Source organism: Pelodiscus sinensis, unplaced genomic scaffold (genome assembly GCF_049634645.1).
Source record: "Pelodiscus sinensis isolate JC-2024 unplaced genomic scaffold, ASM4963464v1 ctg125, whole genome shotgun sequence".
NCBI classification, from domain to species: Eukaryota; Metazoa; Chordata; order Testudines; family Trionychidae; genus Pelodiscus; species Pelodiscus sinensis.
The window spans coordinates 27701-41804 of NW_027465977.1; the positions used below are offsets into that span (position 1 = coordinate 27701).

The window sequence follows — 14104 nt, forward strand, 5'->3', positions numbered from 1 at the left end:
GGGGGGATCGGCTAACTGAGGGGGGAGCAGGAGGGGGAGGGGTGGGTGTCTGTGTATGTGTGTGCAGGGGGTGGTGGTGAACCCACTTTATGCCCCTTTGCACAGCCCCTCCCCCCAGCCCCAGGCTCCTTCCCCACTGGGGAGGGGGATGAAGGTGAAACCCCAGCTGGATTCTTGCATTTCCTCCCCAGGGATTGGCTGGCTGCGGGGTGGGGGAGGGGAATGGGGCAGGGGCTTGTCGCCTCAAGGGGGCACTGCCCCATCTGACCCCAGGGCAGGCACTAGCTGGCTCAAGGGGCGGGGCTGGGGGCGGGGCCTTTCCCCTCTATCCAAGTTGCCCCATCAGGGCCCAATATCCTTTCCCCGAGTGGAATATTCAGGAGGTGGGAGCAGGGGGCGTGGCCGTGCATGCAAATACAGACAGTGGGGCGTGGCTTTGCATGCAAATACAGAGCAGGGCGTGGTCTGTGGGTGGAACAACGGGAGCCACAGGGGAGAGGGGGGAGGGCCACATGCAGATTGAGCAGCGGCGGGGGCGGGCTATAAGAAGGGGGGCGGGACGCGCTATGCAAACGAGGGGGCGGGGCGCCAGGGCAGAGGGAAGCGGAACGGAAGCGTCGTTTCCGGGGCTGTATCGAGCGGAGCCGGAGAACGCAGCTGGGCCGCCGCGTGAGTCCGACCCCTCCCCCCCCAGGATGTACCCCCGGCACCTGCCCTCCCCCCGGTATCCCTTCCACCGGGGTCTGCCCCCAGCCCCTCCCCCCCAGGATTCCCTCCCCCCCTTGCTGGAATCTGCCCCCCAAGGACCCTCCCCCCATTACTGGGGTCTGCCCCAGCCGGTCCCTGCTGGCATCTGCCCCTCCCCCGATATCCTCCCTCCTCCCTTTCCAGGGGGGTTCCCTCCAGCGCCCCCCCCTCAGCCTCTCCCCCTCAGTTCCCCTTCTATGGGGACCCACCCTGAGATCTGCCCCCGCTCACCCCCCTTCAGCCCTCCTGGGGATCCCCCAGTAGCCCCTCAAAATCTTCCCCCTCCCCCAGCATGCACTGGGGATCCCCCGGTCCTTCTGCCGGCTCCCCTGCCCTATAGGCCCCCCTGAGATCTGCCCCCAGCTCCACCCACTGGACATGCCCCTCGCTGCCTCCCCCAATTCCTTAGCGCCCCCTGCTGGGGATTCCCCTCCCCACAGTGTGCCCCCCCCGCTGCCCCCAGCTCTCTCCTGCCCCCCCAGCTCACCCCCCCGCTTGGGGGAGCCCCTGCCTGTGACCCTCCCTCAGCCTCTTCCACCCCTCCTGGCCCTGGGATCCACCAGGCTCCTGCCTTCTAGCCTGACCCCCACCTCTGCCCCATGGGAACATCCCCTCACCCTGGGCTAGGGATTCCTCCCAGCCCCTAGTGCAGCTCCTGGGTCCCCCTTCTAGGGTCTCCCCTTTCCTGAAGTGCACCCCTGGGCTCCCTGTCCCCTTCAGGAGACGGAACTGAGGGTGAACCCCACACCAGGACCCTCCACTTCCCCAAACAGCTCCCCCTTTCATGGAAGGCTCCTCTGACCTACCTTCTCGGGCTTCACCTTAATTAAAGCCCCCGTTCCACCCCCCATCCAGGACAGGGGCCCCCTGTATTCCCTGCCCCCCAGCATCTCAGAAGGGGGTGAGCCCCATAGAGGTACCTACTTCAAAGAGCTCCCTGACCCAATCCCTGGGGTCCAGCCCCTCCCAATAACATCCCTGGTTCAGTCCAGAGAACCCTCTTCACTTATCTCCCCCCCCCAACCCCCCCCCCCCACACAACAGGGGATGGGGTGAAAACACCCTTCCAACCCCCACTTTTCCCCCACCACCACAGTGGCCCTTCCCCCACCAATCACCCACCTTTCCCCTCCCCCATTCTCTGCAGGGAAACCCCTGAAATCATGACGTTGTCCTGGCTTTTGGCTGCCGCCCTGTTTGGCCTCGTGGTGTCTGTGCCCATCGAGCGGCCCGAGGGAGATAAGAAGGCGGAGGAGCAGCCCCCGGAACCGCCAGTAAGTGGCTGGGTCTCTGCCCCTTTTCCAGACTGACTGTGGCTCCATCACCTCGGAGCGGGGAGTCCCGCGGGCAAGTCCTGCAGGGCCCAGCGAGGCTGGAAACCCTTTTCGGGTCTCGGTCCCCTTTCCGGCTTTGGACACAACCACCTGCCATTGGAGATACCCTGAGAGGCAGCAGGTTTAAAACAAACCAAAGGAAGTTTTTCTTCACGCAGCGCATCGTCAACCAGTGGAACTCCTCGCCACAGGATGTTGTGAAAGGCCAGAACTGTAACAGGGTTCAAACGAGCTAGATCAGTGGTCACCAGCTAGTAGATCGGGATCTCCTGGTAGATTTTGGAGACACTGACCAGTGATCCTGACCGTTTTGGCCCAGAGGCTATCAAGTGCCCGCACGTTAGCTGCCTTTCCCCACTCTGCTGTGCAGCTCGTGCCCTTGGCCTTGAAGCTGCCGCTCAGGAGCCTCTTGCTTGCTGTGCAGGGAAGGGAGGATGAGGAGGGGTGCCCTCCTCCCACTCAGTCTCCTGTCTCCACAGAGCAGAGAGGGGGCACAACAGGACTTGGAGGGAGTTTGCTGGCTGCTTTAGGGAGTGGTGCAGGGCCAGGGCGGGGGTGAACCTGCCTTAGCCCCACTGCACCCCCCCCCGATGTAATCCGTGCCCAGCTGGAGCCCATATCCCAGTCATGAGCCCCCTCCAAGCCCCGGCCCTAGCCCCAAGCATCCCTGCATCCAGACACCCTACCGGAGCCTGCACCTAGAACCCCCTCTGGCACCTCAGCTGCCTGGCCCACGCTCAGCCCCTCTCGCACTCCAAAGCCCTTCATCCAAGGCCAGAGCCTGCCCCCCAACCCTCTGCCCCAGCCGGCTGCAAGTGAGGGACGATGGGGGAGGGAGGGTGGATGGAGTGAGTAGGGGCGGGGCCTCGGAAAAGAGGCACAAAGGAGGCGGGACCTGGGTTTGGGGTAGATCTTAGATTGCACATGAATTAAAGTGATCTTACAAAGGCTGGCGAGCCCTGAGCTAGATAAATCCATGGAGGCTGGGGGTTGGGTCTTAGCCAGGCTGGGCAGGGAGGGTGTCCCTGGCCTCTGTTTGCCGGGGGCTGGAAATGGGTGACGGGGAGGGATCACTAGTTGATTCCCTGTTTCTGTTCCCTCCCTCTGGGGCACCTGGCATGGAGCACTGTGGGCAGCCAGGACGCTGGGCTAGGTGGGACAGCGGCCTGACCCGGCTCTTATGTCTTGTAGCCGGGAGTTCCGCCGGCTCATATTCCCAAGATCGAGCTGCCTCTTTGGATGCTTGTTTGGCCTCCGTGACCTTGGGGTCCGAGCCCCGTGGGATCTTTACTCGTCACCCCTTCGAGGCCCCGCCCCTGCTCCACCCTTTCCCCTCTAGCTCCACCCCGCCCCATCACTTTCCACCCTCTTCCCCCCCTCCCCCTGCCGAGTACGCAAGCTGGAGGATTACTGGGGGGCCTGGCGGGGGGCGGCAGCAGGGGTCCCACACTCGCCATGTGCCTCTGCAGAGATCTTTGTTTCACCAGGGCCGGGGCACTCTGCTTCCTGCTGCCGTGGGGAAGCCCAGTACGGCAGGCCAGGAGGGGGGGGGGGGGCGCTCCTGCTCCTGTTGCCAGAGTGGGTGGGGCTACTGCCATCCTGCACCAGAACCCCCAAGTAATCCCCCAAACAGTTGGGGCCGCCTCCTGGAACTGCCCCATGGAGCTGTGCTCTTCCCCCATAGTATGAATGGGGAAACTGAGGCACGGATCAGCACCTGAGGCCTCTTCACCTCCCCAACACCGGCAGCCTCCTTCTTATAAAGCCTCACAAGCATTGGAGTGTAGCTGCTCGGGAGAGGGACGGTCACGACAAGACCTAAATGTGTGGGGCAGATCTCCAGCCTCCCCCCTCAGTGTAACCCCCTGCTGGGTTCCCACCCCTCCCTTGGGTGCAGGTGGCTCACGGTTTGGCCCGTGATTCCCATGGGGAGTCACCAGAGACTGGCTGGGTGCAGGCACCGGGGCGAATAACGGTTTGGCTAAAACCCACAACGCCCAGGACAGGAGAATTCTGGCTGGTCTGTGGCTGCCGGAAAGGCCGAAATCGAAGGGTTTCCGGTTTGGGGCGTTCCAGCAGGGAAACAGGAAGCTTCCCCTCGCCCCTGCAGGTTTGAATTTACCAAGGCAATTCAGACAGCTCGCTGGGCTGGAATTGCACCCGCGGCCGGCAGGAAATCGGTCCTGTGGCCGGCTGGCGCAGCGAGGACGCGCACGCGGCAGCTGCCGGAATTCAGTCCGGTTCTAACGCTCTCCCCAGCGATCCCGCCGGCTTAGCAGGAAGTTGCCCCTTCCCAGTCCCTTTCCCCCCTTGGAAAACGATCAGCGTCACCAGGCAATCGGCCAAGGCCACGGAGGTGCTCTTTGGCCGCTGCTGTCCTCCGCTGTCGCCGTCATGGCTGTGTAATGACTTAGGAATGAAAACAGCCAGGGAACACGCCAGGGGCATGTCCCGTGCCAAAAACACCTCGACTTGGCCGAGACGATTTGTTCTGGCCGCCAACGCCCACGCTGGTTTTTACGCCGCTCCTGAATTTTTCTCCGCGTTTCGCGGGTGTTTGAAATGACGTTTGTGTGTGTGTGTGTGTGTGTGTGGGGGGGGGGGTGTTCAGACAATAACTGTTTTGTGTCAAATTGCTGCTGCGATTCAAAACCTTCAGCCCGTTAGAACCGTTGAAAACGCGCCTCTCAGCACCCCTGGGCCAGCAAGCCCGAGTTAATAGCCTTAAATCAAACCCTAAGAGATTTGGTGTTTTCTGTTGTATGTGGAGAAATTGACACTTGCGATCAAAGATTGGGTCCTGCTGCGCCCCTTTACCAATCTTCCTTCTAATTGTTTCCATCCCTGTGTGGAATAAGTTTTGTCCCGTGCGCCAAAGGAGGTGCACCACCAATAGCAACATAGGCTGCCTCCTAATCAGCGGAGTGGTGCTGGAATCTCTGCTAGGTGGCCACGCACATGCCTGGCTTGCAGGGAATCCTGCCCCTTATCCGCCTGAGCGATTCCTTGTTTTATCAATGTCATCAGCGAGAGAGAAGATCGGAGATAAATCTTTAGGGCTGAGGACAGGGATGAGATCAGGGCTGCCCCGCCAGGCCCTCAGGCACACAGAGCAGCCCCCCTCCCCCCCATTTTAAGCAGCTGGCTGCTCCCTGTGTCTCTGCTTTGTGCATCTGCTTGGGGGGGGGTTGTGGGGGGAAATGTGAAGCTCCCCCTCCCCCCAGCACCTGGAGCAGGCAGGAAGCCTGCCTCAGGGTCCAGCAGGGCTGCTAGGCTCCTGACCAGAGCCACCCCATCCCCCAACTCCTTGCCCCACATTAACACCCAAACCCTCCGTGGCCCCCTCCCAGATCCTGCCCCCCCCCCACCAATCCCCTGCCCCAGGTCACAGCACCCTCCCTCCCTCTCAGAGCTCACACCGCGTCCTGCACCCCAGTCCCCTACCCCGAGCTCCCCCCCGCCCCCCTCCATAGACAAGTGCAGCCCTTGACCCCGGCTGAGCAGAATTCCTGATAAGCTCGAAGCGTCACTCGTTGGGGTGTTAATTACAGATGGCCTCTGCCTCTCTGGGCTAGGCTAGCACGGCTGGAGGGAGGGGACCTGCAGGCCGTTCACACGCTAAAGGCGTGTGGTGAGCAATGCGGCCTATAGAGGGAAACTGAGGCAGGGCCCCATGGAAAAAGATGAAAATGTTGTGCTGGCTCGTGCATGCGGCGCCCCCTGCTGGCCTGTCAGCGCTGCTGCAGGGGCAGTGTGAATACAGCCCCTGCCTCCCCCTAGCGCTGGGATCAGCTGTCGCCTGGCACTGAACTGGGTTTTGCCTGATCCCTCCCTTTCTCCTGGCTGGGGGGGGGGTGGCTCTCGGGGATCGCTGGTGCTTGGGATGGGTTTATTAACAAGCTGCATCAGGGCAGCCCCCTTCCCTCCCCCCCAGTGCCCTTGGGCCTGGATCGGACCCCATCACTATGCCTTTTTGCTGGTGGGTTTTAGTATGTGGCTCTAAAGCTGTCCTCAGCTTGGCCCCAAGTAGCCCCCCAAGTGAGAGGATAGTCACCCCCCACCCTCCAGTTACAGGCTGACGAGGCAAAGGGGGGATTGTGTATGGGTGGGGAAACTGAGGCCTACAAGATACAGGGGACGTGTAGGAGGATGTGTAGAACCAGGAGTGCAGGTGCCACCCAGCTGATTAGCAGAGCGCCCAGCAGCATGTTTCTCCTGGTGGTGCACTTCCACATAGACCACAGTGCACAGCATAACATTTATTCCACGCATGGGTGGGAAAAGTTGGGCCGGTGGTGGTCAGGTCCTGGGGGTGGCCCCAAGGGTGTCCAGATCTAGTGTGCGGACTGGGGGGGGGGGGCAAGCCCCTGTCTGGGAAGGACCCTGGCTTAATCTGGTGCTGACTCTCGGCAGGACACGGGGCTCTATTACCACCGCTACCTGCAGGAGGTGATCAACGTGCTGGAGACGGACGGCCACTTCCGGGAGAAACTGCAGGCGGCCAATGCTGAGGACATCAAGGTGCGAGGGGCGGGGCCTTTCCCTTCTGGGGGCGGGGCATGGGAAAGGGGGCATGTCTCTTTGGGCCCCAGCTTGGGCAGGCTGGGGGTGGGGTGTAGGAAAGGGGGTGTGTCTTCGGGCCCCAGTGTGGACTGGCTGGGGGCGGGGTGTAGGAAAGGGCGTGTCTTTTCGGGCCCCAGTGTGGACTGGCTGGGGGCGGGGCGTAGGAAAGGGGGCGTGTCTCTTCGGGCCCCACTGTGGGCTGGCTGGGGGCGGGGCGTAGGAAAGGGGGCGTGTCTCTTCGGGCCCCAGTGTGGGCAGGCTGGGGGCGGGGTGTAGGAAAGGGGGCGTGTCTCTTCGGGCCCCAGTGTGGGCTGGCTGGGGGCGGGGCGTTTCTCTTCAGGCCCCAGTGTGGACTGGCTGGGGGCGGGGCGTAGGAAAGGGGGCGTGTCTTTTCGGGCCCCAGTGTGGGCTGGCTGGGGGCGGGGCGTAGGAAAGGGGGCGTGTCTCTTCGGGCCCCAGTGTGGGCTGGCTGGGGGCGGGGCGTGTCTCTTCAGGCCCCAGTGTGGGCTGACTGGGGGCGGGGCGTAGGAAAGGGGGCGTGTCTCTTCAGGTCCCAGTGTGGGCTGGCTGGGGGCGGGGCGTAGGAAAGGGGGCGTGTCTCTTCGGGCCCCACTGTGAGCTGGCTGGGGGCGGGGCGTAGGCAAGGGGGCGTGTCTTTTCGGGCCCCAGTGTGGGCTGCTGGGGGCGGGGCGGGGGAAAGGGGGCGTGTCCTTACAGCGGCTCCTCCCCCCTCCCGGTGGGCAGAGCGGGAAGCTGAGCAAGGAGCTGGACTTCGTGAGCCACCATGTGCGGACGAAGCTGGACGAGCTGAAGCGACAGGAAGTCTCCCGGCTCCGCATGCTGCTCAAGGCCAAGATGGACGCCACCATGGAGCAGAGTGAGCAGGGGGCTCGGACGCCGGGGCCCCTTCCCCAGCGCTAGGAGGGGCGGGGGGTGGAGCCGGGAGAGCTCGGGCACCTTTCCCTGCCTGCCTCAGTTTCCCCATCTAGAGCCATCCCTGTCCTGGGGCTTGATGGGAGCTGGAGCCCCCTAGAGGGGACAGGCCCCGCCCCCGGCCCCGCCTCCTCGAGCCAGCCGGTCTCTGCCCTCGGACTGGGTGAGAGCTGGTGCCCGCAGCCCCCCCACCCTGCCCTGTCTCCCCCAGATGTGCAGATCGACCACCTGGGGCTGCTGAAGCAGTTTGAGCACCTGGACCCCCAGAACCAGCACACCTTCGAGGCCCGCGACCTGGAGCTGCTCATCCGGGCGGTGAGTGGGGGGGGGGGGGGTGGAAGGAACCAATTCTCTGGGGTAGATGGGGGAGGAGGCAGCTGGGGACTGGTGTGGGGGGGGGGGGGGTGTCCCAACTTTTCTCCACGTATAGTAATGGGAGCTGCCCCCTCTCCCCTCCAGGGGGGAGTCCCCCGTAGCCCTTGAACCTCAGACCCACTGGAGTCTCCCAACAGGGAGGGGAACCGGGCTGGGAGCCAGGACTGCTGGGTCCCTTCCTTTGCTCTGGTGGGAGAGTGGGGTCTAGTAGTGAGAGCAGGAGGCTGTGGTGCTGGGTTTCCTGGCTTCTGTCCTTTGCTGGGCAAGGGAGGGGAGCCTAGGGGTGAGAGCAGGAGCAGGGAGGGGAGTCAGGACTCCCTGGTCCCGTGCTGACAGGTGCCCCCCCCCCCCCCCCGCAGGCCACCAAGGACCTGGAGAACTATGACGCGGCTCACCACGAGGAGTTCAAGCGGTACGAGATGCTGAAGGAACACGAGCGGCGCGAGTACCTCAAGTCCCTGGACGAGGAGAAGCGGCGGGCGGAGGAGACCCGTTTCCAGGAGCTGCGCCAGAAGCATAAGGAGCACCCCAAAATCAACGTCCCGGTAACGACCCCGCCTCTGGCACAGGCCTGGGGAACTCCCTGCTGCAGGATGTGTGTATGGGGTGGGACATTAAGCTGAAAGAGTCGCCGGTCAGCATTAACCTGCAGAACTCCGTGCTTGGGGTGATGGCAGTAGGCAACCCACAGGAATGTGAACCACTAGAGGGCACCACAGAGACAGCAGTCCGGTGTGTACTGAATTCATCTGCGGAACTCCTCGCTGCAGGAGGTGGAGCTGTTGTGGGGCTGGCCCCCAGGAGGCTCAGATTCGGGGTGGGGAGCTAGGTGCTTGAAGGGGGGAAGGCTTAGCAGGGAGAAATGTAACGGGGCAGAGCTTGAGTGGTGATTGACAGTTGGCTGGGAGCCTGGGTTCTCCTCCTGGCTCTGGGAGGGGAATGGGGTGTAGTGGTTAGAGCGGGAAGAGGTGGGAGGGAGGGGGGGGCTCGAGCTGGGTTTTATTCCCCCCACTCATGCCCCGACTCTGCTCCCTGCAGGGCAGCCGGGATCAGCTCAAGGAAGTCTGGGAGGAGACAGATGGGCTGGACCCCAACGAATTCAACCCCAAAACCTTCTTCAAACTGCACGGTGAGGGACCCTTCTGCCTGCCCCCCCTCCCCTCCCCCCCCCAGCCTGGGTATCTCCTGGCAGCTCCCCCTGCAAGTTTCCCCAGGGGAGTCGAATACCCAGACCATCCCGTTCTCGGTTCAGGGAATTTAGCGGCTGGGGGGGAGGGAGAAGGCTTGGTAGCACACTAGCCCCTGGGACCCCCCCATGGTGCTGGGACCCCCCCCAGCATTGTCACACACAGATCTGCCCAACCTCTCTGTGGGTGGAGAGAAATTGACTCCCTTCCCCTCACCCCCTGGCATATTCAGCCCTGGGACCCCCTGTGGGGTAAGGAGCGGGGGGGGAGGGGGTGACATAGGCAGCTAGGAAACTCCTCACCTATTGGGGACCATTGGGGGAGAATAAGCTGAGACTGGCCTCTGCCCCACTGAGCCAGCTGGTCCCTGCCCTGGGGCCGGATGGGAGCTGGCGCCCCCTAGAGGAGGACAGACCCATGTTCTCCTCTAACTTTTTCCATCCATGTGCAGAATAAGTTTTGTTCTGCGCACCGAGGCAGGCGCACCACCCCTAGAAACACAGACTATTGGGTGTGGGCGCTCTGCTGATCAGCCGGGCGGCATTGGAATCTCAAGTGCCCAGCTTACAGGGAACACTGGCCACGCCCTGCCCTGGGCTGGGTGGGGCCGGCTCCCCCCACCAGGGAGGTTTCCCAGCTGAGACCCCCCTCCCCAATCTGTTGCAGACACAAACAGCGATGGGGTTCTCGACGAGCAGGAACTGGAAGCGCTTTTCACCAAGGAGGTGGGCTCCCTCGCGCCCCTGCTCCCTCCTGGGCCCCCGGGGGGGGAGCCACCTGCGGCTGTGCTGGGGGCCTTGGTGTGCGGGGTCGTGGGGAGCCTCGGGGGGGAATAGGGCTGGGGCGAGCGCAGCGCGGAGACAGCACAAGGGGGAGTGGGGGGGCCGAGGGGGAGCTGGGATGGAGCCGGGTCGGTGGGTGGCTGGCGGCTGTTCTGAGGGTCTGTGTGTTCGCAGAGGGGTGAGCTAAGCCACAGGATGTGGCTCAGGTATTGGGGGGCTGAACTCTGGGGGTGGGGAGGGGAGGGAGGGCCATGGGGGGCAGAAGTGGGATGGGTCAGGCGGGGCTGATTGGAGATTGGGGGGGCGGAGCCATTGGGTGGGGGTGTGGGGCTGGGGTGGGCGGGGTCATTAGTGTAGTGGGGAGTTGGGCGGGGCTGGGGTGAGTGGGGCCATTGGTGTAATAGGGAAATGGGCGGGGCCATTGGTGTAGCGGGGGGGGGGGGGAGTGGGGCTGAGCGGGGGGTGGGTGGAGCCATTGGAGGCGGTTGTCAGGCAGGGCGATTGGCATAGTAAGGAGATGGGCGGGGCTTAGCTGGGGTGGGCAGAGCCATTGCAGTGGGAAGATGGGCGGGGCCATCGCTGGCGGTGGGCGGGGCTCATGGTGTGCTCCTCCCCCCCAGCTGGAGAAGGTTTACGACCCGCGGAACGAGGAGGACGACATGCTGGAGATGGAGGAGGAGCGTCTGCGCATGCGGGAGCACGTCATGAAGAATGTGAGTGTCCCCCCCCGGCGCTGGGGGCTGCATGGCCCCGGGGGGGGGGGGGGGCTTCGGCTATCGTGGGGGGTGGTGTCCCGGATCCCACGGCTGCTCTGGGGCTGAGGACCAGATCCTGCGTCCCCCCCCCCCCCCAGCTCTGTCTGTCTGGCCCGTGGTCCGTCGGTTCCGGAGCCTCGCCTTTCCCACGGTCCCCCCGTTCGTGGCCCTGCTGCCCTCCCGTGGCCAGGGAGAGGGGGGCGCCGAATCCTCCGCCCCAAACCAGCGGCCGGGGGCATCTTAAGGGGCTCCCAAGGAATGAGCTGGGGACCCAGGGCCTCCAAACTCTGGGTTCCCCCTCCCTTCCCCCCTTACAGCCTGTCTGGTCCCCAGGGCCCCCCCAAATCATCCCCCTCGTTCTTAACCCCTCGCGCCCCCAGGCTGGCCCCCTCCCGGCCCCTCGCCCCCCCCCAGCGGATGAGATTTGCTTTGGCCCGCTCACGCTGCATGGCCCCAGCCCCACTCACGGCACCCCCCCCCGTTGTATTTAATCTGGGGGGGCGTTGACCCCTTCGTATCCTCTGCGGATCCCTGAGAAGCGTCGGCTGCTGCCGTGGGCCCTGTTGGAAATCGGAGGAGTAACGTACACGGCGGGCACCTTCGTTTCCTTATCCGGCCTCCCGCACCCCACAGACAGCGGGGCGCCCCTTGCCCCTTGGGGCCTCTTCGGCCACGTGTCAGGGCGCCGTGGGTCGGGACGCTCCCCTTTTCCGTCTCCTCACCCGCGGCTCAGCTCGGTGTCACCCCGGCCAAACCTCCGCCAGTCCCGTCGGGCGAAGCTCAAATCGAACCCGTCTTGCCTGGGGGTCTGGCTGAGGTGTGGGGGGAGCCGCCAGGCCCGGCACCCCCGTTTGCAGCCGGAGGGGAGCAGGAAGAACGGAAGGTTTATTCATTGACAGGATCACAGCGTAGAACAGACTTGTTGTTACAGGAACCAGGAGCGGCCAGGACAACCCAGCTTGAAGGGGGTGTCCAGAGCCAGGACCCTGCTTCTCCTTCCTGCCCCCCAAGCCGGCAAGACTAAGCCCCCCACGCCAGCCCCGCCACCTCCACTATCCCGCTTCCCAGGCGAACAGTGTCACCCGATTACACACCCCTCCCAGGCTTGGTTTACAGAAAACATCAACCATTGGAGACACCATTTAGGGATCGGTGTGGTGCCCAGGGAAACCGAGGCCTCCCCTCCCCCCTCCGGTTACTCACGGGCCAATAGAGCTGCGTGCGGAATAACAAACCGAACAGAGCGAGTACGATTCCTCACTTCTGTTTCTACCGCCTGGCAATGTCCGTCAGTTCAGCGTAGGACACAGCCTCTGAATTCACCCTCAATGCCCCAAAGCAGCCACAATGCTAAGGAGATGGGCACAGAGTTGGACCAAAAATTCCCATGTTTGGGAGACGGGGGAATCGGGATCGGTCAATGAGGGGGTAGGAGGGGTGCCTTATGAAGAGAGATTAAAAAGACGGGGACTTTTCAGCTTAGAAAAGAGGAGACTTGGGGGGGGGGGGTAGGATGGAGGTCTGTACAATCATGACTGGTGTGGAGAACGTGAAGAAGGAAAAGTGATTGACTTGTTCCCGTAACATAAGGAGTTATGAAATGGATAGGTAGCCGGTTTAAAACAAGCACGAGGCCGTATTTCTGCGCACAGCCAACCTGTGGAACTCCTCGCTACAGGATCTTGTGAAAGGCCAGGACTGTAGCAGGGCTCAAAAAAGCTAGATACATTCAGGGAGGATCAGTCCATCGATGGGTATTAGCCAGGTGGGTAGGGGTGGTGTCAGACACTGGGAATGGGGGACAGGGAGGGATCACGGGAGGATTCCCAGTTCTGTTCCCTCCCTCCGGGGCGCCTGGCCTCGGCCGCTGTGGGCAGACGGGACACTGGGCTGGAGGCACCTTTGGTCTGACCCAGTCTGGCCGTCCTTATGACCCCTCCCCCCATTCTCACCCCTTAGGTGGACTTGAACCAGGACCGGCTGGTGACACTGGAGGAATTCCTGAAATCCACCGAGAAGAAGGAGTTTAACAGAGCCGGAGGCTGGGAGGTGGGTGGTGAAGGGGGGGGCAGGGAGGGAGGGATGGGGGGGGAATCTGTCCCCTGGGATTCCTGGGCTCTGTTGTGGGGGGGGGGTCACTTCCGGCTTTCACCTTCCCCCTCTCCCCTCCCCCAGACGGTGGACGAGACCCAGGTGTACTCGGAGGCGGAGCTCCAGCGGTTCGAGGCGGAGCTGGCGGCCAGGAGGCGGAGCTTGGCCGGCGGCGGAGCAGCTGCAGCGCCAGCACCAGGATCTGCAGCAGCAGCAGGTCCAGCTGGACGCCCAGAAGAAGGAGTATCAGCAGGTGGGGGGGCTGCTTTGTGGGCTCCCCCCTCCCGTTTTGCCCCGTGGGGCTGCTCTTTTCCCCTCCCTTGCACCATCCCTCGGGGGGGGCAGCCGCTCTCCTGGCTGTGCTGGGGACCCCCCCGGGAAGTGGCACTAAAAGTTGGGGCTGCCCCCAAGGGAGTGGGCCCCAGTTTCTCCCCACCAGTGGGCTGAGGGGAATCGAGGGGGACAGGCTGGATTGGGAGGATTAACCCTTTCCTTCCTCTTCCCCGCCTCCCCCAGGCCGTGCTGCAGATGGAGCAGAGGAAAACCCAGCAGGGGGCGGCACCGGTGGCTCCTGGCCCTGGGGAGGAGCCGAAATTCCAGGCCCAGGCCCCGCACGCCGCCGCAGCCGGTAAGATGGGGACTTGGACTCCTCGGTTGTCTCCCTGGCTCTGGGAGGGGAGTGGGGGCTAGTGGTTAGAGCCGGGGGGGGGGTTGGGAGCCAGAACTTCTGGGTTCTCCGTTCTGGGAGTGGGGGCTAGCGGTTAACGCTCACCCCCCTCCCTTCTCCTGTCTCTCTTCCAGATCCTGCTGCCCCCGAACAGAACCATGTGGAACCTCCCCAAAACCAGGAGCAGCCGGCGCCCCCACAGCCCGAAGTCCAGATCCAGTGAACCCCTGTGTGAGCTGGAGATGGGGGACCCTTGTATTGGCCCCGCCACTCCCTCTCCTGGGCCCTGCCCCCTTCCTCCCCCAGGGGCGCAGGGCTGGGGGAAGGGAGAGGCCCTCGGCGAGCAGTCCCTTTCGTGGCCGCTGGGGGGTGACATTGAGTCATGTCTGGTTTGGAGCAGGGGACGGGGGGGGCTGCCCCACAGCGCTGCCCCAGCTTCTCCCCCCAGACTCGCTCGCACGGGCGAGGGGCTGCTGCAAGGCATGCTGGGAAGGTCTCATCCCCTTCCCGCACACTTGCAGAGATTCTGGAGGGGTGATGCAGTGCATTGTAGGTAGCCCCCCCCCATCATGGAGTTGATTCCGACTATTTCCCCCCCCCCCCCGCCGAACCATTCTTGCCTTGTTCTTAGCTGGGGGGCAAGGACTAGCCCCTCCCTGAAGTGGGTGGC

The 14104-nt window shown here is 63.6% G+C and overlaps 1 protein-coding gene across 1 annotated transcript; it reads left to right on the forward strand.

The window, feature by feature from the left end:
* The first annotated feature begins 515 nt into the window (after positions 1 to 515).
* NUCB1 (nucleobindin 1) lies at positions 516 to 13795 on the forward strand. Its single transcript, XM_075917613.1, is given in 14 exon segments — positions 516 to 669; positions 1895 to 2021; positions 6495 to 6602; positions 7389 to 7521; positions 7789 to 7892; positions 8312 to 8497; positions 8991 to 9081; positions 9806 to 9864; positions 10542 to 10634; positions 12636 to 12725; positions 12852 to 12931; positions 12933 to 13020; positions 13284 to 13395; positions 13569 to 13795. Coding segments are annotated over 13 exon segments (1344 nt in total). The 5' UTR covers positions 516 to 669; positions 1895 to 1910; the 3' UTR covers positions 13658 to 13795.
* Positions 13796 to 14104: the final 309 nt, after the last annotated feature.